At 49.1% G+C, this 26,714-nt stretch overlaps 1 protein-coding gene across 5 annotated transcripts in view; it reads right to left on the reverse strand.

Annotated features, from left to right (window-relative positions):
- The window catches only part of PLXNA4 (plexin A4), a 405,534-nt gene that overhangs the window by 328,658 nt on the left and 50,162 nt on the right, over positions 1 to 26,714 (reverse strand). Inside the window, exon 4 of one of the 5 annotated variants that reach the window (XM_068670110.1) lies at positions 8,379 to 15,388. The exons of the other annotated variants lie outside the window; for them this stretch is intronic. Coding sequence (XP_068526211.1) covers positions 15,149 to 15,388 — 240 coding nt within the window. The 3' untranslated portion in view covers positions 8,379 to 15,148. Of the gene's footprint in view, positions 1 to 8,378; positions 15,389 to 26,714 lie in introns of those variants that run through there. 5 annotated transcript variants of the gene reach the window in all.

A 26,714-nucleotide genomic window follows, 5' to 3' on the forward strand; every position in this document is an offset into this window, starting at 1 on the left:
TCAGCAACTCTGAGGAAGAGTCAAAAGGAAAAAAAAATAAAGGTTGGGGATGTGGCTGAACCTTCTTGGACCGTCCTGGTGCCCTACCCTGCACAGAAAGTCAGGATGGCCAACTTTGGAAATTCGGCTTCACCAGGACCAAGAAAAGTGCTGGATGCAATGACTTTTGAGGGAGTTTTGTCATATGAAGGCAAGAGGACATCCCAGCTTCAAGCCCTTCAATGAGGAGGGCCACCCCCCAACAAGGGGAGGCACATTTATGAAGGGTTGCACCCAGCTCCCTTTCCCTGCACTTGTCCTGAGTTAATCCCAAGAAAATTAATCAAGTGACGGAGTCCCAGGTCAACAAAGGAAAAGAGAAGCACCCTGCTGAATGCCTTCAACACCCTTCCTCGTGCTAATTAATTGCTGGATGCAGGGTTATATTGAGGAGGGGGCTTGATGTCTTTCTCGCTGATCTCTGTGCAAATTAGGGTCTAAAAAATGAACGTGGAGAACAGCACCACTGCACAGTCACTTCCAAGGAGAATGACACTCCGCAACAGGCAGAGGCAATAAGATCACAGCAAGCCTACCCTGCTTTGCAAAGTTCAAAATGAGCCCTGGGTTCATCCGCATGCACTTAAAGGCCTGGCATCTTTACCGTGCCCGGAGGTTTTGCCATCTTCTGAGCTTTCCACTTGAATTACAGCAGCTGTGTGGGAGAAGACCGAGTGAGTCACAGTCTGGAGCCCTGTGCTCACACAGATAACCTGGTGCAAGCACAGGGAGCTGTGATTTGGGGGCTGGGGGGAATGTGGGGAGCTGTGGGGGAATGGAGAAATGCAGCCTTGGGTGGACCCGAATCCCATGAGAGCATCCCACATGCTGCTTCCCTCACAGCCCATGGGCTCCCTCACTCATCCTGCACACCTTCTGCTTATTAATTCTTGAAAATAAATGCTCTAAGACCAAACTGGAGATCTGCAAGGGATGTACAGCTTCGTGTTGCAAGGCATAAAGCCAACCCTATAAGATGGGTCAAGGGGAAATACTCCTGCAGGCTGGAATTCTCCTGCACCTTCTCCTGAAAAGAAGGCCAGAAAAACACCAGATGAGCCCGGCTGCAGATCCACCCTGGTTCTCTGGTCGCTGCTGATTTTCATCCCCCCCTTCCCGGTGAAGTACTCAGGTGTCATCTTTGTAATGGGAATTTTGGTCAGGGGGATGGGGAGCGGAGAGCAAGCCAGAGGCTGACACTTCTGCATGCACCACATTCTAATTGGGGTCAAGGGATGCAACAGTTGGAGAGCAGCAAGTTATTTTCTGCATCACTGGCCTGTCAAAATATGTTTCTACCCAGATATAAGGAAGGAAAAGGACCGAGACCAGGAACGGCTCCCCAGCGAGGCAGTTTTAGTAAATTTGGGGTGCCGGCAGCTGCCACCCTGACCTGGGCTCAGCAAGGTGCTTCACACCCTTGGCAGGTGAAAGGTAAACCTATTGCAAAAGGAGGGTGAAAAGCATTTATGGCAGAATCATCCAGAAATCCTTTACCCGAGCAGCTTTTCCCACGAGGTAATCTGAGCCATCTGTTGACATTCGGTGGACTTTGATTTCCCAAGCACGTTTACCCCAATCTCGAGGGCACCGGGGTTCAAGGCTCACCCTAGCACAGCCAGGCGAGTTTCCCAAGGCCCGGGCGATTTAACCTGACCCAAACATTAAAAATAAAGCAGTTCCAGACCTAGCCAGCTCACCCCAGGAGAAGGATCATGAGCCGAAAATCCTCGCTATGTGTTTGGAAAGCTCAAGAGCTATCGAGCGGTACGAGCCCCAACCCCCAGGTGGGAAAGCTCTTTGATGGTGGGAACAGCTACGATTGTACAGACTCAAGGTAGAAAAAGAAAGAGCAGAGAGGTCTTCCTTTGATGGTTGCTGTGATGTAGGGCTTTGACTGGAGAGTGTGACCAGATCCTTTCCTTCACCTGATGTGTGTCCCCCGCTGGTCCATTCCAGCTGAACAGAGCAACTCACGAAACCTTCACAAAGCCAGATGGGACACTGACAGAGCACTAAAATTCAGGAGGAGCAAAATACGGTCCTGTAAACCATAGAACAGCATCTCTGGGATCACACAGCTAGCTGGAAAGGCAGAGAAATATTGGGGCTGTCACCCAAGTGTATACACGAGTGAGGAGAGGGGCTGAGCTGGTTATTTTGGGGATGGACATCCCTGTGCACACCCATGAAGGACCCTGCACGGCCCTGCCCTAATACTATGGCTCGGGTTTGATCCAGAAACACCACACCCAGAGGTGAAAGCACAGCTCAGTGTTTAGGCTGTCGATAAACCAGCACCCAAATCTACCATCCTCAGCACCCCAGGGGATGCCCAGCTCCCCACCACGACCCAGCTAGAAATGAATCCCTTCCCTAGCACGGTGCACACAGAGACATTCCCCTCCTACAGCTCCTCATAAGCCTTCCCCTCCTCATAAATGAATGATGAGGCCCCTTTAATTGAATTAATTCTAAGCGCTGATCTCGGGATGAATTATCAATGTAAAACAGCGGCGCGAGCACGGGGCGTTTGCACAGCGCTGCCAGCCACGGCGGCTCGCTCACCGCTTGCAGGCGGCTTTCAAACAATGGGATGTGAAGAGAGGGAGGGCTGGCACCCAAGGGCTTCCCCAGCGGGATCACCAGGAGCTCCTGCTGCATCGCTGCTCCTCTGCTTGGTATCACAAAGGCATCCAGGATGGGTCCGGGAGGGTCTCTGGATGCTAAAAGTCTCTTAAAACTGCGTGTTAAGGCATGATTTTATGAAGATGAAATAAGATTAGCCATAAGTGAGACAGTCAGGAAGATGCTGCCGTTGTCCAAAGGGTGATGAGACAAAGAAAGACCAAGCGTGGCCGAGAGCTTGGTGATGGGGCAGCACAAGCTGAGTTTCCCCAGCTCCCTCCTGCATCAGACCTGCAAAAACACCCACCCTTGAGTGCCCGGCTGCTGGAAACATCATCCAAGCAGCAAATTCAGGCAGCATCCCCTAAAACACCACCTCAAGGGCGCTGTTCCCCTCCTCCTGCCCCGTCACCCTACCTAAAGGACAAGGAGCTCCTTCGGCTTGCCCCAACCTGCCACCTCGGGGGGCTCGGCGTGGGGTCACGCTGCACGAGCATGGAAAGCAAAAGCAGCAAGGAAAACTGTTCCCAGGCCTGCTCTGGCCAGCAGGTAGGTGAGAGAAGCCCAGCCATGCAGGAGGAGCCAGGAATGTGTCAGGCCACGCTTTATTTCCTCGGGAGCTGGCACAGTTGGTGGGGAGGAGTTCGAAGGGGAGAAAAAAAAAAAAAAAACGCAGTGGAGATAACTGAGATGTGAGCAGCGGTGCAGAAAGCTCAATGGAAGCAGGTGAGAAAGAAATTTCCATTCCCCTCCGCCCACCAGCACTTTTCCCAAAAAAAGATGCATTGCTTCAGCAGCACGATCTGCTGAGCACCTCTCCACCAGTGTGGGCAGGTGGCCCTGGTGCTGTTCGCTCCAGCTCCGGCTTCTGCAGACCCAGGATGTTTTACCCGTGGAGTTAAACCAAACACACGCAGCCCAGACACCCGTCCAAAACAAACAGCCCTGCTGGGAAAATATTGGCACCTCAGCAGCTTAACTGCTCGCTTGAGAAGGGTTCTCCATCCCCCAGGTTCAGGCAAGCCCACCTGCTGGTTTGGGATTACCTCCCCTCTGCAGCTAATCCCTGGCACTGCCCTCACCTCCTCCACCAGCTCATCCCTCTCCCCACGCACAGGCTCCATCCCTGGAGGTATTTTTGAGGCCTTTTCCTGAAATTTCCTGAATTTCCCTCCACCGAGCAGATCGCCAGTGCTTTGCTCTCACTCCTCCTCCGCAGCCGCTCCGCTCCAGCCCTCCGAGGCCCATCAAGCTTTCTTCAAACAAGAGTCTAAATAAATAAAAGGGAAGCAATGGTCTCGCTCTGAAGTTTAGGGTAAGACTTCGGTGATATGAAGTCCATCCAAGGCCCGTCTCCTGTCTCCACAAGCAATCAGAGCTGGCTTTTTTATGGCACGAGGAGCGGGGTAAGCGCGGATTGATTTTCCCTCTGCTGCATCCCAGACCCAGGCAATAAGCTCGGGGAAATCTCCGTGGGCGCATCACACCAAACCACAACAATAACGAGGAGGGGAAGGGATGATAGGATCTTACAAATCAAAGCTAAAGGCGCTGGCAGAGCCGGAGGAGGTGGTGTCCAGGAATAACGGGGGGCTCACGCCTTATAGAAAGGGTCCTGCACTTACCAGGGATGTAACCCTTCACCAAAGCCTCCTCGATACAAACACCATGGCTGGATCTTTCATAATCCAACTGCCATTAATTCCTATGATCCTAACAGCAGTGCCAGGGCTATTTTCCTGCTCCTTGCACCCTTAAGACCACCACAAACAGGTTTCTTCACTCCCCCAGGTTTATGGAGTGCTCGCCTGTGCCACGAACCTTCTGCTTGGGCAGCTGAAATAAACCGAGAGGAAAATAAAGCCAAAACTGCCACGGCGTAATTAAACTCGGATTGTTATGAAAACGTGACCCAAACGAGGTTCCATCTGCGCAATACCCTTTCTTTAAATACACAACCGTATAGAAATAAACACAGACAAATCTCTTCCTCTGTAGGTGTAATTACACGGCTCCATCACTGATGCACCCAGCCCCACCGCATGTGTATTCCGCAGCGCAGCTACAGTAGGCGGTACATGCACGAGGAGAAAGTTATAAACTATATTTAAAGCACGCTCATTACTCAAACTATTTGACACCTCGGCTATCAAGAGATGCATTTGCTCTGCAATAATATTCTGTTTGCTAATCACTCAAGCACAAGTTCCCTACGAGCTTCTCCTCCTCGACAGCAGGGTCCCAGAAACGGACCAGCCGTCAGAAAAAGGCCAAGGAACATTTCCTGCCTGCCAATTAATAGCAGAGAAGAACTGGCTGTGCTCAAAATAATAAACAAAACCAGTGCAAATTCCTCCGAGCAGGGGCTGGGTGCTGAACTGCTGAGTCAGCTCCTCCAGAACGCGGCGCGAGATGTAAAGCAGCCAGCAGAAACGCACTTGGGGGAAAAGAAAAAAAAAGAGAAAAAAAAAAGGGAAAATGAAAAAAAAAATCATCCACAGAACAAAATCGGAGAAGGCAGCAGCAGGAGCACGTTTTGCTAACAAATCCCTTCATCAAATTTGTCTGCTTTGTGCATGTGTGTGAGGTGAGCATATGTCTCCATCAAATATTTTTGGCGGAGGCATTTGTAGGCTGGACGTGCTTCGTGCCTGCTTGCGCTGCTCTTTCCGAAGCGGCCGGAGGAGAGGCAGGGTTTAAATGCTGCTGCCACACGTCACTGGAGACACTTCCACTGCAGCCAGTCTCTGGGCTTTGGGGTTATCATTCGGTGGCCCTCTTTGATTAAAAAGCCCTCAAACACCTTGGAAAATGCAGCTTTGGGGGCTCGGGGATGCAGCAGCTCTGCACGCATGGATGCAATGTGGTCCTCGTGCCTGCCTGCCCTCACCTGCTCTCTCCATGCTGCTCAGTCCCTTTGGCACAACTTCTAGGATGTCCCCTGCATGTCCCAGAGAGGACACAAGGTGCTGGAGGAGGTCAGCCTCAGGGATGTCCTTTGCTCAGCTGGGGTGTTGATGTCCCACCGAGTTTTGGTTTTCATTGCAAAGCACCAACTGGGCAGAAATAACTGCGGAGAGGTGGCTGGCAGTGACCCTCCAGGGCAGCACGAGTGAAATCCTGGTGACAAGGGACTCTGCAGAAAGAGGCAGGAGAGGCAATAAACCACAAAGGGGATAAACAAGATCCCACCGACACGCCAGGAGCTGAGAGCAGGGAGGAACGTGGCCGCCCATGCACGGAGATCGAGAAGGCTCGGTGCTCGGAAACCAAAAAGCACCAGCACACAGGATTAAAGGAGGGCAGAGATGTTCCCAGGAGGAGAAAGGTGACTCCTTGTTCGAGCATTTCTCTTGCGGTGGTGATTTTAGGGAGAGCACAGAGCAAGATTTCAGCTTGACCTTGCAGATCTTTCACTTTCCAGGAAAATCACTTCTCTTAAGGCGCTGTAATAGCTCCAGGGCCACGCAGGCTGGGCTGCTCGGGCAGCGAGGTGAGATGGCTGCACCATCCCCTCTGGCTTGTAAAGATGCCTCTCTAATAGCAGAAGAATCAGAGAGTCCAGGAGGAGTGGTGGCAGTGGTGGCAGAAGCATTCAGGGGACACAACCTGTGGCTGAGGTGGGAGATCCTATAGGTGCTGGCCCATCATTTGGTGCACCAAAATGCTTTTAGGGGATGCTGGAGAGATTTTCAAGCCCCTCACCTGCCACCAGCCATGGCTTTAGAAACACCAGGACACTCCTCTGGTCAGCACCCATGTGAAAGGTCCAAATTTCACCCAATATGAAAAATAAAAAGGGTCCAAAACACCACCACATGAGCACTCAGATTGCTTTTTGAGCACCAAACCTGCTTTCTCTGCCTGTGTGTGTGCTCCGAGCACTGGAAGGCGTACAGCTTTCCTCCTAACTTATTCATGATGTTCTGGCAGCCTGGCCAAGTTCACCCCAACTCGGCTCATGCAAAAAACAAAAGCCTGGAGTGTTACAAAGGGCACTTCACCAGCGTGGTGGAGGGAGGGGGGGAGTTCACAGTGGTGACGCTGCTCTTGCAGAGGGAGATCCAGCTCCAGGAGCTGCGAGGGGCAGGGAGGGAAGGGTAGGAACTCGAGCCAGCTCGTAGCTGCCTCTTCTGGGAAGCCAAAGGCCTCCTGCTAGGATGCAGAGCCAGCTACGAGCAGAAGGGATTGAAGCAGAGCCACTGTGGGGAGCTGGTTCTAAGAGGTGCTCAACAAGCCCAGAAAGGGATCGGGCAGCCAAGCTGCAGCCCTTCTGCCTCCGGTACCCCTGTACATCCCTCCTACGTGCACTCAGGCTACAAAAGGAAAAAAAAAAAAAAAGTGCTCGCAGCAGCCTCTTTTGCAAAAAGCATGAGCTGGTTTTTGCATATTAGAAGAGAAAAGAATAGATATCTAGCTTTTACGTGCTCGAATGGAATATTAATCTGGCTGCTGGCCTCGGGTTCCTGCCAGCTCGTGCACACAATCGGAGTTTGCATCTTCCAGCTGAGCAGACGCTCAGATAAAGGGTTGCTGCTTGGTGTCAGCACAGGTCAGCACAGAGGGTACAAAGGGGAGCACTGCGGGCACTTTTGGTGTTCTCCCTGCGCTGGGACACTGCCGAGCTGGCATTCAGTCTGGCAAGGAAAGAGTCGAGGGGATTCGCGTGCTGAGGCTTTGCTCATCTGCTGCTTTTCCTCCTTGTCAACAAGCCTGGGAGATGTCCTCTCATGTCAGCGCTGCGAGGAGGAGATAGAACAACTGCGATGATGCCAGATGTTGCTGATAAGGGAGGGAACAGAAGCAGGTAGGACTGCTCGCTCCCCCACGGGGAGAAGACACGAGATAAAGCTGCCTGTGCACAGCAGCCCACTTACCTTCACCACGAGGACCCTGCCTCTCCTCCTGACTTCCAGGAATGCTTGGCCTTCATCTGCAGCATGCCTGAAAGATCTGCTAGAGCTTCAAGAAGGCAACACGGCACAAAACTCCCCTGGAGGGTTTCACCCTCTTATAAAGAGCATCCTACAGAGAGCACCTCAGGGCCTGGCTACTTCTTGCTCCAAGGGGAGGATGGGGACAAGAGCCATGTCCCTTGGGCAGGGCAGCAAAGGTTCAGGGTCACCACCCCACCCCAGCCTGAAATCCAGCCCTGCTGCACCCTCCGAGGCAGAAAAGAGGAACTGGGAAGGGAGCAGCTGATGGTAACCCAACACTGGCCCCAGCTGCCCCGCTGCCAGGCCGTTATAAATAACACCAAGGCTGCAGAAAGCTGATGGGGCGAGCGCAGACGGCGGTTTGGAAGCAGGGGATGGATATGTGAACCGAGGCATGGTTCGGGGCAGTCCAAGCCCGTGATGAGTCCAAACCTCACAAAACCGTTTCTAGCTCTCAGCCAGGCTGCTGGGAAATAAAACCTTTGAAGTCCTTTTCTGCAGGGAAAGTGCCACGACCTCAACATTTTAACTCCTTTGCACCTCCAGCCAGGAAAACGGAGGTGCTGTTTCGGCAAAGAGCTGAGAGATCCACCACGGAAAGCATTCTTGAAAGCTCCTCGTATGTGCAGGGTACCATGAAAGGTCCCGTGTGTGCACGGACAACCACACAGGGTCACCTGCCCCGGAGAGCGGCTGGCAAACACCCACCAACCTGAAAATCAAGGAAGGAATAACGTGAATTTTATAGCTTCCAACTCCTCATCTGTCTTCTCCCAGCTAATCCGGCTCTACCCCTGACATGCCAGCAGGTTCAGCACAGCTGTCACTTAAAACAAGCCTCCTCACACGATTTAAAAATACCCCGTGCTCACGCCAACAATAACTCCCCACCCCGCCACAATAGCTCTGTATTTATAGCTAGGCTTTCTTCGCGCTGCTCACCCTCGTATTGTCCCCGGCAGCAGAGCTAAGAATTGCCATCTCCAAAAAGAGGGATTCGGGTGTTTTTAGCAAGCTGTGGCGAAAGCCAGACCGCTCTCCCGTTCCTGCTCAGGACCGAATTTCAGCCACGCAACCACAAGCCACGTCGGCGCGGGCAAGAGAGAATTTCTCCCCCCTCTGCTTGCTGGAGATGACAGGGCGAAGTCTCCCGGGGGTTGACACAAAGCTACAACTGCTTCCATTTGAGCAGTAATTGAAAATCAATAGGATGGGTAGTTTGAATGCTCGTGTGCTTAGAGCAGAGGTCTAGAAGTCACAAGCGGGAATGATTTCTTCTCCTGGTCCTGATTCCAAAGAGGCCTTTCGGGTTCTCAGGGCTTGCGATCCACCACCAATAAACTGGAGGTAATCCACTGCTGGCTCCTAATTCACGAGGGCTGAAAAAGTGCTGAGGGACTTCAGTGCACGGGACGCACTCATGGAGAGCAAATTATTACCAAACACATTCAAGCGAGAGGCAGCGAGGGGTGCCGAGTCTGCTTATTTCTTTTTTTTTTAAAGGAGTGTCAAGGAAAACTCGGCATCAGCAACCTCGGATCCACTTGACTAATCCAAAGACACAGAGCCAGGACACCCAAACTGCGACAGCTGCCGAGTGTGCGAGGTGCTGTGCAAGGCTTGCAGCCCAACAAAGGCTTCATCGTGCCCATGGGGATGAGGCTGGCTCTCAAGGAGATGCTGCTGACGACCTGCTGAGTGCTGTGCACTCTTCTCTCTCCAACGTGTACCCTTCCTGGCCAGCTCTGCTGACCAACACAGATCTTCTGACCCACCAAGAAGTCAAAAGCCAACCTGGTTGTGTGCTCCCTCTGCTCGTTTCCAGCTCACTTCTCATTTCTGCGTGACCTCGAGGATCCAGAGAGGGAACAGCAGCGTGGACAGATGTCAGGGACTTATCCCGTGGTGCTCAGAGCATTGGGAACCTCCACTGGGAGGAAGCCCACCTCTGCTGTCAAAATAATGGACACTGCTGCGTTACCTGACCTCTGCCCTGCGCCGGCTGGGCCCCAGGAGCGGCGCTTTTCTCATTATGTATATTGCAGGCAGGCGAGATTCATTTCACTAAAGATTATATTGAAGGGGAGGGGGGAGGAAGGTGGGATTATTGATGCTGACACACCTGAACTGCAGCATTCAGATGCTGACCCTGGTCACAACAACAGGGACGGACTTGCTGATGGGAGACAGAGCATGGGGAGGGAGCAGAAAGTCCCCCAGCCCGACTCTGCGCGCCCCAAGAAAGCAAGAGGCACTTCAGTCAGTTTGAATAATCAACACCAAATGTGGAAAATACGACCAAATACATTCCTAGCAAGGTTGTGCTGCAGAGGAACAGATAGCCATACCTCCAGTCACATCTCCTGCTGCCCTTCCCAGCTGCAGGGAATATTGCCGCACGCTGCTCCAAATCACCCATCACCTAGAAGAGGCTTAACACCAATCAGTGCTCCACTCCGAGCACTTACACCTTATTCCAGAATAAGCATAATAATTCCGGTTACATTTATTCCAGCATAACACCTTGTTCCTCTGTCACAGGAGCTGCTATGCTGGTACTTTAATAACACCAGCAACGTCAAAGAAAATGTCTCATTTCTTTACTACAGCCCAAGCAGCACAGTTGCTATCAAAGCCAGGACCGATGGTTCATGCAGGAACATCTGAGCTGGCTTCACAGCCGCCAAGCAGCTCCGAAGCAGCCTCCCAGTTCATGCTGGACCCAAATTTCTGCAAATCCGGAGCAGGGGCACAAACCTTGTGTTCCCAAACGCAGGCAGCCTCGGTGGAAAGCCTCATTTTTCACAGCCCTGTCCACAGCACGGCTTGGAGGTGTCATTAAGAATCCAATCAAGGTGACGTCACGGATGTAATTGAATTATATGTATGTTCAGCGGACCCTTTCCACTTGCTATCCCCATTGGCTAATGTTGAATTATGATGGATCATACGCAGGGCTATATGAAGCATGCATGAGTAACCCAAGCATGCATTTTTAATGATGCAATCCTGATAACTTCCCCCTCCTAACGAAATCAAAATGAATTAAACACAAGTAGCTGTCAGTGGCATTAAAAAAAAAAAAAAATCTCATCATTTAAATGGCAACCTGAAATGTTCGCTTGAATTGCGGTGTGACTGGGACCGTTTGTTGTAATGATACCAATTAACATATCTATCCATTTACAATTTCCAGTGCAAAAAGGAAGAGCAGCCTGGGTGATATTAATGGTAGGGAAGAAAGGTGACACTAATGGATTGCAGGGAGTCAACGGGACTGAACTGAATACAGTCACTGAGATGAATTGTGTGACATTGGCTGGACAACCCCAAGAAGAACATATTTCCAGTTACTGGATAGGTCAATCCTGCTTTGGACCTTCATTAAAATAAAGTCAACACCTGCAAACCCAGCAGTCAGAAAGACACAAGTCAGACAGAGACCACCAGAGTCCAGAGCTCTCCCTCGAGACACTACGATGGCCAAGTTAACCCGAACATCCCAGCTCGATGGTTTAGCTACAGAGGCTTTTCTTTAGGACAGGAGGGATCAGAAGAATCCTTGAGGTCGGTTCCATACCTGAATTTTCTGATTTGACAGATCTTGAGCAAAGGGAATTGTTTGCAGAGTTACTTTGCGTCTTGGATTTGCACTCTGCATAGATATTGACCTCTTACAGATACAGTGCAAGAGTTGGCTTGGACAACCATGGCCCCAGATCTGCACGTTCCCATCTATCAGCATCATCTGGATACTCTTCTTTTACCTCTTACCCTGTAAATACATCAATACCAAATACCTAGCATTCCCTCGTAAAGATTATAGCTTCAACTACCTGGGCTACAATTATTCTGATTCCTAAATACCTAGAAAAATAAGAGGCAGCTCTGTTAAAATAATAATAACGATGATAATAAACAGTTTTAGAAAGTAAGTCTTTGGGGACTTCTAAAGAATTCAAGTCATAAAGAAGAAAAAATTGTTCCTGTTCTATAGACCGTGAGTTTCTGCTACATTCCGTGAAAATCGGACATTTTGGTCTCGTTGTAGATCAGTATAAAGCACAGTGTCACAGACCTTGTTCTTAATTGCAGACAGGCTGGACACGGTGGCAGAGGACAGAGCCACTAGGGATACCAATCTATGTCTCCTAACAAGCTCATTAGCTCTAACACCAGACCCCATGTTCCTCAAAAAACTGTCCCAGGGCCCCTCTCAGGCTTTATGCCGAGCACGCTTAAGCAGCATGTCTCTTGGAAGACTTGGAGAGAGGAAGCCAACACTCTCCATAATATACAAGTGAAGGGTCATCCCTTGCAATTAATAGCGAGGGAGTTAAATAAATAAATGAGGCGTTGTTTATCCTCTCCGAGTGGGAGGCTAGCATGCCTTGCTGCTGCAAAAATTCGGCGTGTCAAGCACCATCAGCAGATTTTGAAGACGACTGGAGCTGTGCACGAGCAGTAATAAAGAACAATTCAGGGTGGAAGCAGGGTCAGGGAAAATACCTCCTTTACCAAGTGCAGCAGGACAACTCATTAAGGGAATAATCCCGTTGTCATCCTACAAACTTTGAGCTTCTCACCCTTCTCCTGCCCCACAGCTCTTGCAGCTTGTGGAGGTCACTTGACTGCAAGGCACATTCGGACTTTCTGCCGCGGTGTCTCACGTGGAGTCAGATACCCCTGCCGTGTGTCTGCGCTTCCAGGGCATTTCATCACTCTCTCCTTAAGCATCTGAGTTACTTATATAGGAAACAGATGGGCAGCTGTCTCCAGGGAGTGACAGAAGCAGTGCTTTAACCTCCTCTGTCTATAGAAAACCTGGTTCGGAGATGATCTAAACCACTTTCTTAAACTTCAATACCTCTTTCCAGGTAAATCCACTTCTTGAAGAGCTTTGCTCTCTCTGCAGCTCAGGGGCAGTGCCACTTCCATACCTGTAAGCAGAGCTGGGAGGATAAACACGTTCTGGATTTGTTCCGCTGGGCAGACAAAGCCTACAGCTAGAGAATCCCCAAATGACCCATTGCGTAGCATCCACAACAGGCAGCAGAAATGACCACAACCTTGGTTGGAGAACCAAGATTTCGCTGCCCTTTTAAAGCCAGCGAACACTTAAGGAATCGGTGTTGAGCCAGAGAGGAGGACAGGGAGAAGACACCTGAAACGAGCTTGATTTTCTAAGGATGCACACTGCACGTGTGCTAAAATGCCAGCATTTTGGATGCAGCCAAAGCTCAGGGTCCAAAGACACCATTCACTTTTTGTGGTCTCGGCTTTTCACAGTGGACAGGAGGTTTGTGAGAGGGTGGAAATACTCTCTCAAAGGACTCATTGGTGACCACAGATGCAAGTTGTTCTTTGCAAACAAACCCCTCCTCCATGCATGCCTCCGTCCCTCAGAAGTGCATTATAGACTTCCACTGAAAGAGTTCAAGCAAAGGGGATATTTTCCCTTTCTCTTTTTGCTTTGCACCATCTTCACTGTTGTGCGTAAATGTCAGATCATATTTAACATTAGATGTATAAATTTAATGTTGGAGCATGTTTTAGAGATGGGTGTTTATTATACAGAAGATGAATCGTCTCTCTTTAAAGAAAAAAAAAAAAAACATTTAAGAAGAGGGAAAAAAGATGCTTCAGCTTTGCTAAATTTCAAAAGTGAAAGCACTCAATAAAAGCTGCTCAGAGATGGCACATCGCTGGGAGATGTTTAAAATGCAGGCGGTGGGTTTTTAACTGTTCCCGAGAAACACTCCCAACGAACAGAACGAGGGCCAGGAGGTTAAAACACAGCCATCATAACCTTTATTGCTTCATTTTTGTGAAGCCATTAACCACAGGAGGACCACAGATGTGCCACAGCTCCAGCAGCTGGAGCGAAATCCAATACCCACAGCAGCCCCTAATTTATGGTCAACCTGTTGGGAGGGGGCAGGGAGGCCACGACGCCGAATTCCTGCGAACCACACGGCAGGGAAATCAGAGATGCACGCGGGTCTACGAGAAAATTGCGTGCTGGAAAGAGCTCAGCTGATAAACCTCGCATGAGCACGTGCATCGTGGAAGGAGCTCGCACCAGCGGCGGGGGTTTGCAAGTGGAAATTTTGCACCTGCAAGCACCTGAGCCCCAACAACACCCAGTTTGGAACTGGTAGCTCAGTTGCCCGCGAGGCTTTGAGCTGAGATCAAAGTGCCAGCGGGCTCGGCGCAGGACGTGCTCATTGCAAGTGACAGTCCATTCCCTGCAGAACTCCCGGGCTATGCAGAGAAGAGCGTGGGAGGCATGCAGAGAGGAAAGCGTTTTGCCTGAGGTCATGCTGCAATCAGCAACAGAGCCAGGAATAGATCAAGGGTTCCTGCTCTGCCATTATGTCATACCACGGTTTTTCGGACTACCCTTCGTGCCCTCGTGTTCTCCCTGTCGCCCCCGATCCGAGCTGGCCTTTCGAATCAACCACCTGCTCTGCTTCGCTCAGACCCTTCTAAGGAACCTGCTCCTTTCCACGCTTTCCCCTTTTGGCATCTGCCTGCTCCTGTTACTCGTGTGCCCTTCTGATTGCAAGTTCCTGGATATAAGGACCTCCTGCAACTGGAATCGCGCACCTAAGCACTTCTGAAAGTATCTTGATTGCATCTTTGCATGCTTAAATACTTCCTCCCTGCTTTAATCTGTCCCGTGTTACTAACCTGATTCTCCAAATCACCTGGAAGCATGTTGAGCATTCAAAAATGTAATGCCAAAACGTGCCCTGGCACCTCGAGCTGCTGCGTGGTGATGTGATGGAGTGTCCTGCCCATACGGCGTGGCAGAAATCTCCAGGATAAAAACATCAGAGCCAGCCCCGGGATGGCTGCGGCTGTCAGATGTGCGATCCCAACGAGAGACCAGGCTGCTTACCCACTCGGAACTCTGAATTTGCTGGCAGTGCCCCCAGTCGCTGCAGATGCCGTAAATCCTGCAGGCTCCCTTTCCCTTTGCAACGAACCTCAAGGTTTTTTTTGGGGCGTTTGGTTTCTTCCTAAGCTTTTAGCAGCGTAGGGAGCATTTGTAAAAACATGAAAGGGAGTCAGTCCTTTAGGAGCATACACACGTGCCAGGTTTGTTGGCAGCCCCTCTTGCCTCCAAAGCCACATGAGATATGTTGCAGCTCATCTTCTGTTTGCTCTTTGCAACCTTCAGGTTCATGGCCCAGCCAGGTAAGAACATCTGGGCTTTACAGAAAGGATTGGGATAAGTCACCTGCATTAGAGGGAAGAAAATACAGGACAGTGCAAAGGACCTGGAAAAATGGCCCCATCTGAGGATGCCAATGAAATTCCAGCAGGAAAATCATGCACGAGATAACCCTGCTCCGAGCTCTTCTATTATCACAATGTTGGAGCACCTCGCAACCACTAATTGTTCACGAGCCCCCTGCTAAAGCAGGGGAACACCACTGCTGTCACTTACAGACGTGGAAGAGAAAGATAAGAGGTGTTTACATCTGAACAAGTTGCCCTCGGCTCCCCTCGTTGTTAATGGAGGGGAAGAGATGTTTTTAGGACTTGGCTCGTCTGACATCTGTTAGGGTAATTTCAGTCTCCGGCAGGATGAGATGAGATGTGTCCTGTGAGGTTTGATTTCTCTCCCTGACTGCAAGGTGAGAGGATATCTCCACCCATGGGAGGAATTGCCAAGGTTTTGTGAGATAAGTAGCCCACTGCCATGAAAATGGGTCCGTAACAGTCTCTAGCAGAGCCAGACAGTCAGCTGGAGAAGACATTCGACTTGAAGGAAGCTACTTATGGGAAAGGAAAAAATTGGATGGAGGAGGGAGAAAAGAAATATCCTAAAGGACAAAGTCAAAGGAGAGGTAGACAAGGGGCCCGATTACAGGGCAATAGAGGAAACGAGGCCATACACTGTTTATAAGAGGCAGGAGAGATGGGGAAGATCGAGGAACATGCACTGACTGTCCTAGTGAACTGTTACAGGGCAAACTGATGACACCACATCCCCACTCTAGATTGGGTCTGAGGAACTCAGTCCTTTCCCAGACAGCCTCTCTCCATTTATCCATTATTTTTAATAACTATGGGAGAAACACAAAGATCGGACAGATGAGTCCAAGACTGCCCACCCAAAGAACTCTTGGCATGCTGAAGAGCACCCAAATCCTACCAAGGCACCTTAAAACTGGGCACAGGGGACAGGACTGAGCTGAGATCCTGAAACTGAACTTTCTGGGAATTCAGCTCCAATTCCAAACTTTGCAGCCCCATCCCACCCAGCTGAAAATTAACAGATAGATTAAAAAAAAAAAAAAAAGAATTAAATAAAAATGCAGCAGTAGGCTTGGAAACAGGGCGACAATGCCAATCTGCGCATCTTGGAGGAGGGAACCCCAAGGAAGCCGCCAGCACGGGAGAGCACACCATCAGGAGAGAGAAAACAAACAAATAAAGGGCTGAGCTCCTCTCCAGCAATTAACGAGCGGTTAATGAAATCACCTGCCACCGATGGAATTGACAAAACATAGAAAAGAAGTCACGTCGGAGCCTGCCAGAGCATCTCTGGCACGGACAAGGGGGCCTGCTGGCTGGTGTATATTTAGTGCCAATGATATCATCTTTCCGAGCCTTGCGCAGCGTGGGGAAGGGCAGCACTTCCATTACAATGTCAATGCGAGCTCTACGAGGAAAGCGCCGGAGATTTCCTTAACAGGGAAGGGAGCAGCACGGCAGCAGCCTGGGCTGCATCACGGTGCGGGAGACAGGCAGGGGCTGCAGAGCGTGATCGAGGTGAAAACCCAAGGAGGGAAATATAAATAATAATAATAATAATAATACCTACGCTGGTATCTTGAGCACCCGTGGGTGGCAATGTGATAAGTTTGTGTTTTTCAGGTCTTGTTGGCTGTTGCTACACCATAACGTGGGGCTGCTCGGAGTTTTGCAGGAGGGGTAGGGCTGAGATGCCCCTAACACACCCCCCTGGTTCAAGCTGAAACTGAATACTTGTTAGCCGTGTAGGGCACACGACACCTTGGTGAATGGTCCTGAATCTGCATGTACAAGCGTTATGCCAACACTTTGTTTAAGGCAGAGCATCAGAATAATAATTACAAGGGGTCTTTTCATCTCTTGCCCACCCCCCCAGCCAACACTGCAGCGCTGCCAGTCACCAAAATCCAAACATACACAAGTCAGACTCCCCTAAAAAAAAAACTAAGACAGGTTCGAAACCCATGAATTAACAATCAACGCTCAGCTTTAGCTTGCTATTATAATTACTAACAATTAGTGTCAGGATGCTGTTGGGGCTTTTGGCATTTCGATGTTACGTTTTCCTGCATTCCCTCAGCCCGAGCAGCCCCCTTCCCTTGAAATAAAGATTTCTCAGTCACGCAGCTCAAAGCTGAAGCAATATTACAGCTCTAAATGAACAGATGTAATACACCAGGGTAGCCCTGCACCATTCACCAGCCTAAAATCTTTTCTTTTCCCACTATATTATGATAATTTATTTCACTACCGGGGCTCCCAGGTGAGTTCAAGTCTCCAGCTTCTGAGCAGACAGAAATGCTAACCCTGCAGAAGAAGTATAACTAAGAGCTTAAATGCAGCAGCCTTATAAGATCTTGCACCTCTCCACGTATCACGTGCTAAGACAGACATGCAAAGGAAAAACAGATACAAATTTGGAAGCATTTTCTTTTTCTCCAGGAATAGCGAGTTAACTAAAAATTCAGAATTTAGGTGGGATTTGGGGAATTAATTTACATTGTCACAACGGGGAGAAAGGGCTTGAAAGCATCAAAAGATTTTGACTTTCCCATCTCACTGTAGAAATATCTAAGAAGAGAGCTAATTAAACAAAAGAAAGAAAAAAATAAAACTGAGAAAGGGGGAGGTGGAGAGGTCAAATAACCATAAACTCTCATTTTGTAGTCCATAAAACCTTCATTTTTGCAGGTTTGTTTGTTTGGCTGAAAATGAAGAGGGAAATTGAAGAAGTGTTGATTGAGCGCAAGCTTTTTTAATTATTACTATTTGCAATTTTCTCAGTCCTGTCAGAAAACAGCAAAATGAGTTATCTCCATCGTAAGAGCCAGACAAATAGTCGAACCCGATGCGATGCCAGCGCCCTATCACTTACCAGCACAGAGATGCTGTCTAATGGGCAGAGAAAATGCATTAGCATGCATGACATCTCCTTATCGCTCAGGTTAGCTCCATCATCAATATGTTCCCTTAGACCCCAAGGAGATAAATCGATTGCGTGCGAAATCCAAGAGAAGCCAACAGAAACTGGTAAGCAGTGGGGAAAAGATCAAAGAGCCCGCAGCGTGCGAAACCACATCCACCCCAGCAGATATCACAAGCAATAACGCCCCCAAAAACCCAAATCTTCAACAGCCATAGGACAAGCAAGGGAAACACGGGGAGATTTGCATAGAGCTGCTTACTCTGTTTAATTAGATTTCATTGGAAAGGTTCCGATGAATTAACACGACAAGGTCTCTGCCAGTCCCGGTGATAACCTTTTGTCTGACATCACTGAGATTTATTGCCAGAAAAAGTTATGAGAAGTCAAAGGGAAAGCTGATCCCAAGGCCACAAGCATCCCAGCAGGGTGAGCCACCAGCACGACTGGCAGGAGAAATAGAGGTCTGCATTGCCAGGATGCCACGGATACGACAGTATCCTAGTGTCCTCTGCCAGCATACCACACCAGCTAGAAAAAAAAGCACCAGGGAAGCTTCCAAACCTCACTGAGGTCCCTTAGGAGTTCCTGCTTTGTTACCCGAAGTGTCCCAGCCCTGTGAATCATCAGCAGAATATCTCTGGCACGATGGACTGAAACCGAAGCTGAAACCCACGGATAAGTGGCTCCCAACTTCTCTTTGCTTCTCTTGGCACCTCCAGGGTCCCAACCCACCTCCCATCAGAGCCCGCAGCTCATTTCCAACATTCTTCCACGGTCACCACGTCGAGGCTGATCCCAGCTCGGAGGCAATGCTGCGTACTCGACACAGCCCCGTTGATATGGAAGAACAACTCCTACCAGCAGTGATCTTCCATGGGATGTGTACCAAGGAAGGGATCCTCCACAAAGACCGTCCCACCGTCTCCAGTCCGGTATGGATATCTATTTCCTCTTGAAGTCTCACGTTGAAAACCTTATCCAACTCAACCCCTTTTAATTTAAGAGATGAATGATCCTGCTTGGGGTCAAAGCTGGTGTAACACTGGCCAGCACACAGAAAGCCAAGCGATGACAGAGGCAAGTTCATGAAAAAGTCATTACTGACATTAACCTAGAGTTAACACTACCAGGATATAGTCAGATCTGTGGCGTTAACTGCTGCTGTCACAGCTAGCAAGATGTTTTCTTTTCACCCTGGGCATAGCATCCCAGGGGGACTTTGCTAGAGCCCCAGCATTGATTAAAAGTCCTGGTTTAGCCTTCAACGCATACCTCTGCCCCACACCCAGCAAAGAGCCTTTTTTTTTAATTTCAGAAAGGGCTAGGGGGCCTGCAGCTCTTCCGTATGGTTTCATTTAGGAGAGGTGAAAGGCTACCGACAGGGTTTGGGGGGAAAAAAAAGAAAAAGACAAGTGCCAGACCGAGCAGGAACAGATCCCTGAATCCCACACGAGAACACACATATCTTCACTCCCACAGACACCAGATGGGTTGGGGTCTACAAAAAGCAGCACAACTCTCTCATGCTCCCCCCAGGCACATGGGTCCAACAAGAAATGATCAGAGTTTGATTGTTTTCCAGCCAGGCTGCCACCAAGACAAAATGACAGAGAGATGATGCAGCGCAGCAAGCCAAAGGAGTTAAATAAAAATGCTTCCTTCCACGAAGGGGAAGAGATCAAGTTGGAAAGGATCAGGGAGATTTTATCTCCACTTTCCTTCTCGTTGACTTCACAAACACCACAAGACTCAAACAATATTGTCGGGGCTTCTTTCTTTGAGTGTATTTGACAGTGTTCCTTTGCAAAAGGGATGCTAATGGTCCACACAAATCGAGGTAGAGCAAAATGTGAGTTAGGCAGCAGCATTCACAAGTGGTGGACACACATGAAGCTCCTGAACAGAAGAGGACAACGACCACGGTGATGCTGATGGGCTGCCATGCTCTGACGGGCCTGGGTGTATGCAGGGAAGAGGCTCTTTGAATTAGCCGAAGCCAAAAGACTCATCCAGATGAAAGGAGACACACTCCTTTTTGCTTTTTAATTAGGAGCCGTATCATAAATCAAACCTCTTGTTCCTACTCTTCAAATTTCAGCTGAGTGAAGGGGTCTTATTCAACAGCCAACAGGCCCCTTATGCAAGCTGTGGTCCTTTCTTCAGCTCCACTAATTCAGCTAATTACACTACTTTTGTTTGCTGTTACTAACCCAACCTTGTCTTTCCTAGAAGCTTATCAAAGTGTTTTCTGGATTTTGGAGACCAAAAGGGGTTAATTAAAGAGAAGCTGTGGCTGCCCCATCCCTGGGGGTGCCCAAAGCCAGGCTGGATGGGGCTGGGGGCAGCCTGGACTGGTGGGAGGTGTTGTACCCATGGCAGGGGGTTGGAATGAGATGGGCTTTGAGGTCTCTTCCAACCCAAACCATTCAACGATTCTATGAATTGTTTTGACACAGCAGGTAGATCTGCAGAGCTGTGGATCAAGGCTGAACACTGCATCCCCATCTGTCCACACTGCATGGTCATTTGGTGACCCTCCCAAGACAAATCTGCCCTGCTGGGATCAGCCTCAAGGAGTGCAATGTGAGCCAGCCTCTGCCCCATGGACCACCAAGGCAGGAATTTGCTCCCTGCTTGCCCCCAGAAATGCCCAGTTATGGGTGACAAGCTGAGCAGATCCTCCCCCAGTTTGAGCATCAGCAGCGGGGAGGAGAGCTATAGTTAAACTAAGCACTTCCTGAAGTTTACTCAAGGGCATCCACAACTTATTTAAAAAAAAATGTTCCTAGAAGTGGGCTGGGAAAACTATGTGAGCCAACTTGTTTTTGCAAAGCAGTAGCCAGAGAACAAAGCCCAAAAAAACTCCTCTTCTTCATGCACAAATATATATATATACACACACACACACATATATATGTATATATATACATACATGGAGACACAGTTTTAAATACATTTGAAATTTCAGGGAAAAATCCTGGATCTTCTCCCATGACTATTGTGGTCCCAGTCCCTGTGTGCCCACCCTGCTGTCTCTGCACAGCAGCCACTTGTAGCACGTGGGAGATGAAGCACAGCGCAGCAAAGTCCAGCTGAGACTCTCAACAGAGGCTTGGGTGGGTGAGATAACAAGTGAAGAGTGGGAACAAACTGCTTCATGCCCCATAAAAACAACGGGATCCTTAGGAGGGGAAGCAAGCAGATTGCTCTGGAGAGCATGGGGAATTGAAGCTGGACCTTGTGGTCATGGTTATCATCTTCACCAGGACTCAGCTCCCATCCTCTGCACCCATTCTGCTTCCTTCCCAAAGACAGGGGCTGTCAAATGTTGATGTCTACATCAATACCTACCCGCAGCCGAACCTGGGATCAGCCAAAGGAAGAAGACGAAGCCGACAGACTGCAGAGGTGATGCCGGGCACGGCTGAAGCTGCAGGATGGCGAGGAGGATGGTGAAAGGAAGAGATGGATGCGCGGTGCCTTATCAGGGACTTGCTGTTCTTTCAACTGGCTCCCTGATAACATATGGAGCTTAATCAAATATGCAAATGATGTCCTATCTAGAGACACGGGAAATAGAGAAATAAACCCAGAGACCATGCATTAAAGCAAGCCCATGAAATGAGGGAGTGGGTAGAAGGTTTCCTCTTTTTGATAAAATTAGTTCAAAAGATTAAATTAAAGCAAAACTAATTAGGAGAATCGCACTTAAGCTGACTTCCTGTAAGAAGGGTCAGCAGGCAGGAGGCATTCAAATCAAAGGCAGATGCAAAAGGCACTTCAAGGGCTCCCTGAAAAGTCATTATCCCCGTCAAAAGGGAAGGGGACAGAGAGAGGAGGAAGGAATGACAAGAGCCATTTTGGCTGGGCATCCGTCCGGGCATTAGATGTGGAGTAGGGGAGTTAACAGCCTCTCTTTGTCGCCCTGGAGAGCACAAGTGGCAGGTGAAAACCAAAGCTGATCACCTAATGTCCCTTCCAGAGCACTTCTCGGGGAACAGAGGGATGAAGGCAAACAGAAGAACACAGACCAGAGGCGTAGAGATGTGTTTTTTCCCCTCATATCTCACCTCTGTGTGGTTTCCATCAACAACACAGCCGCCTGAAAACACATCTCGCACAGAGCCAGCATCACCACGCAGAGAATCATCTGCTGTGACGAGGCAGGTGACAAGCAGTGTCACTGCAAACTGTCCCCTGGGCCCGTGGATTTCGGCAAGGTAACCTACCGCAGGACCTGCAGTTGTTACCTGTCCCTTTGTGCCTGCTGTCGTCACAAACATTCCCCTGCCTGCACCGTGCACATCCTCTACACTGCTGGGGAACCCAGCTCAGCCGCTTTGGGAGTAGAAAGCTGTCAAATTTGAGCTGCAGCTTCCTCAAGGAAGGCCTTGAGGAGCTGAGGGTACAGCTTCCCTGCTGCAGTGGGTCTGCTGAGGCTCCCTGTTTCCCCTGGGGTAGGAATGAAAACGCATGGTGCAGCCCCAGCATGCAGAGTGCACGGCAGCACCTCTGGATTTTGAAGCACAGATTTCATCTGGAGGGGTCAGCTGGTCGTCTGAAATCTCATACGATGGTCACAGGATGCCATCTCTGAATGCGAGGCACTGTTAAACTAAAACCTCAAAAAAAAAAAAAAAAAAAAGCACAGAGATACTGAATAGTCAAGAAGCAGAGAATCAAGCCTCTCTTCTCTCACTGTCAAAAAAAAATACGTACTAAACTCGTGTTGGGAACAGCTAGGAAGGTTCCCAGCAAGGGTTTAGAGCATTTTAGGGAGGTTTCCTACTGCAGTTAAACACTGCAAGGAGAAACAAGCTCACTGCAGCATCCTACACTGACAACTTCTAGCTGGAAGTGCCAACGCAATGGAAATGAGGGCAAACACCTCCTTACCATGACCAAACAACTAGTGGGGGTTTTAAAACCAGTGTCAACTACACCAGCTCAGCAGCAGAGCCTGGATACAGGTACTCTGATGTGGTTTAGAGCCTGGAATTTCGCAGCAGATGATGGAGCACAGGGTGATCCGGGCTGGAAGGGATCTCAGGAGGTTTCTGTATCAACCTCCCGTTCAAAGCAGGGTCAGCTGAGATATCAGACCAGGTGGTTTTGTCCATTTCAGGATTTTGTCCTGAAATCTTCCAAGGATGGAAAGTGCACCACCCACCTGGACAACCTGCTCCAGTGCTTGCTTGTTCTCCTGTGGAAAAGGCTTTTTATCCAGTTGGAAGTCCTCTCATAGCAATTTATACCTGTTGTCTCACATCCTCCCACCACCCACCACTGCGAAGAACCTTTCTGTCTTCTCTTTAACCTTCCTGTAACCATGGGAAGGCAGCTGGGAGGTCCCCCCAAGGTTTCTCTTCCCCTGCTTGAAGAAGCTCCATTCTCTTATCATCTCCCCCCAAGGCAGGTTCTCCAGCTCTAGGCTATCCTCATCACCCTACCATGAATTAGTTCCTTTTGATAAATATTGTACTGAGGAACCCAAAAGTGGCTGTAGTATTGAGATACGGTCTAGAATTTGAGTAAAGGGGAGAAAATTGCTTCTTATGAATCTACCAGCTCTGCCCTTCAGCACCCAAACACCCAGCATTTTGATGTCATGCTAGACTCCAGCATAATGAGCCCAACATGAGTGTTTTTCACTGACCCATGTCCATGGAGATTCCCATCACCACCCAACACGCACACCAAGGACAGATCACACCACGGCTCCCAGCTCCCAGCTTTCTACTCATCAGGCACCCAAGCTGGCTACGACTTCTCCAAAAAAAGTGACTGTACATCAATGTAGGACACCGACAGCTGCAGCCTTCACAGACGTCAAATACAGATGGGAAGTTGCACCGCTCCATCACAACCGAGTGAAGCGCTCGGACTCCTGCTGGTTTTGGAAGCTGTGAGGAGAGGCCAGGGTGAACGAGCCCCTCTTGCAGAAACCAGCTTCTCAGCAGGAGCCGGAGCCTCTACAGCATGTTTTCAGAGCAGTCAAGTCCACTTGCCAAACAGTTGGGGGAAAAAAAAATAAAAAAATAAAAAAATTAAAATCTGACTCCTACAAAGCAGCAGAGGGAAGGAGAAGGAAGCAGAGTTTCCCTGCTGACATTCGCACAGAGCTGTCAGCAGCAAAATATCCTCCAGGGAACATCTAAACAGGGCAGGGTTTCTCGTCTTGTGCATATTCAGAAACTCCCTCGCCTGGAGAAACAGCGAGAATCTCTCTTTCCCTGCAGTTATCAGGAGCCCACAAAACTGTGTGTGACAAACCACGGCTCACTCTCATTAGCTCCAGCTCGTTGGGTAGAAAGCAATGTATCAGAGGAGAAAGAGGAGATATTCCTCCCTTCTCCATGTGGGTACACTGTGATATCACCAACCTGGCCAGAGCTCTTTCACCTGCGGGGTCTCTGCTCAACTATTGCCCCATTTTGCCTTCCTCAAACTGTTTTGCATGAAAAACTCGATTTTATTCCTCTGCTGCACACCCGTGGCACTCACTGGCAGCCCAGCTTTGTGGCAGCCCAACTCCCTGCCAGTCCCACCAGGATTTAACCCACCAGGACGTACCACCTTGTGCTGGGCAATGACTGCAGCAAGAGGGAACCATCACAGAAATCGGTGGTGATGATACAGCTGCAGGCTTGGGTGACCTTCAGGGCTCCCTTACCAACACTGCCACAGACCAAGGTGCATCTTCGACCAGCAACTGGCTGACTTCTCCTGTAGCTTTCAAGGCAGAGAGGTTGTAAACGGCACACAACTTGAAGAACTGTTGGACAGGTGATGGGACCAGGTAGCCACAGCTACACGGCCAAAAAACAGCAAAATCTAAGCTATACAAGGCTCCCATCCCAATTATTTATCTGAAAAAGCCAACCTTCCCCAATGCAACTGAGAGATGGGCCCAAAATGAGAACTGGCAATCTGAGCTCTCAGATCTAAAATTCTCCCCTTGCATGTTTTGCATGGGATCCAAAGAAAGCAGGATCTGAACAGTTCAGGATAATCCACAGGGCGGTTCACAAAATTGGCTGATATTGAAATTTTTCTACTAAATAGCGGTGATAACGGGTGGGAAGAACTGTCTAATGTGAATGAAAGCCTTTACCCAAAATGGCAGTCCACATCTAAAATGCCCTCAAACTGATGGGATTTTATGAAAAATGGAATATTGGCCGTGGAGTGAAATTATTGCTTTTTAAGCCCAATTTCTTTCTCTGCAAGCAATTTAGCATTGAGAAGGCTCTGAATGAAACATTTAGATGGAATATAAAGTATTTCTTACAGGGAAGATTCAAACAAATGTAAAGGATTACTACTCTGGCTTCAAGTACGCATTTCAAAATGGACAAATAGCTTTGTTTTGAATAAAGGTGCAATTCCTAGAGCTGTTCCCCAGCTGACATTTGTAAATGTTAAACTGCCCTTTACACCTGCACATGTACAGAGAATAATTGCAGGTAAGTTGTATTTTTTTTTTCCAGAGTGGAAACTATCTGCACAAAAGCGATGACCTGTAAGTTACATATCTAGGGAAAATGTACGAGGAATACTGAATACTGCTACTTTCTCTTGGAAATGGCAGCTACTAGGAACATCATTTGGCCAGACACGTTAGGAACAAAAGAGCTGAAACAATACAAAATCATGCTGAGCATCTCCGTGGGTCCTCCTCCAGCTTTCTCCTGCCACCAGAGCGAAGAACGAAGCGTGGAATGAAGGAGAGTGCAAAGGGGAAGAAAACCAGATGTTTCCCAGCACCGTGCTTGTAAGAAGTGCACACCCAGGAATAGCTCCTGCTCCTGACAGGTGGCTGGGCTGCAGCTTGCAGAGACAAAACAAACCTTCAGATCTCCTGAAAGCAACCACTAAAAATTCAAAGGAGTGAGGATCGAGCACCTCTCACCATACGCAGGAGCTCACTCTGCCTTCAAAGCCCCCCAAGCACCCTGGAGCATCCAAAAGCGGTGGCAATGCTCACCAGCACAGCACAGAGGCACAGGGGACACTGCAGGACAGCGGGTAATTAGATATGGGATCTGACCAAAGCATGCAAGATGAAATATTTCTCATTAAAAAGTACCGCAGCATCTTCAATGCCCACAAGTGGTCAGGAGCTGTGTTTTCCATCTCATCTCATTTGCCTGTTGGAGCTGTTTGATACGACCCTAACGCTTCGTACCTGAGCCCCCTGCAACATTTAGTGCATTAATTTCCCCTGACACTCCTTGAAGCAAACAAAGCACTTCCTTCCCTTCGCAGGAGGGAAACAGAAGAAGACCAGAAGCTTCTGGGAGAGCAAAGAACTGAATGCATCCATTTCTCAACCCACTTATCCCTGGGCCACCTTCTCCACCCCCAAGAGGACACCAGCACCCAGCAGCCCTTTAATCAGGCTGCGGTTTCCACCACAAGATACGGATGGGGACAATTTTTTCTCCTTTTTCATAGCTCTGCATTTTTATCCTATTTATATCACCGTTCTGCAGGGCCACGCTGTGCTGTGGACGAGCTGGCAGACTTGTAGGGCATATTTCTACAGCACATTATTCAGAACCTTCCTGTTGGTCTGCACATGTAGCTGTGTGAATGAGAGAGGGTTGCAAAATGTATTTTGCCCAGGGCAGTGAAATAGCTGGGGCCAGCCTTGTCATTCTCTTTCACTCCCTCTTTTCCTACCCTATCTCTATCTCGGTTTTTCCTTTTCTTTCTCTCTTTGTTGTCTTGGTTACACGGGCAGATTCCTGATATGCTGCTAGTTTTCATTTTAATGATATGTTCCTGTAAAGCACAATATTTTACTTCGGGTTTGTGTGCCACTGGATAAATTCCTCTGACACGTGACATTTGTGTATCAACTACCAGACAGTGCTTGATGACTGCGAGTATTTCGCAGCGCTTCCACGGGT

This window comes from Anas acuta, chromosome 1 (assembly GCF_963932015.1).
Source record: "Anas acuta chromosome 1, bAnaAcu1.1, whole genome shotgun sequence".
In the NCBI taxonomy this organism is placed as follows: Eukaryota; Metazoa; Chordata; class Aves; order Anseriformes; family Anatidae; genus Anas; species Anas acuta.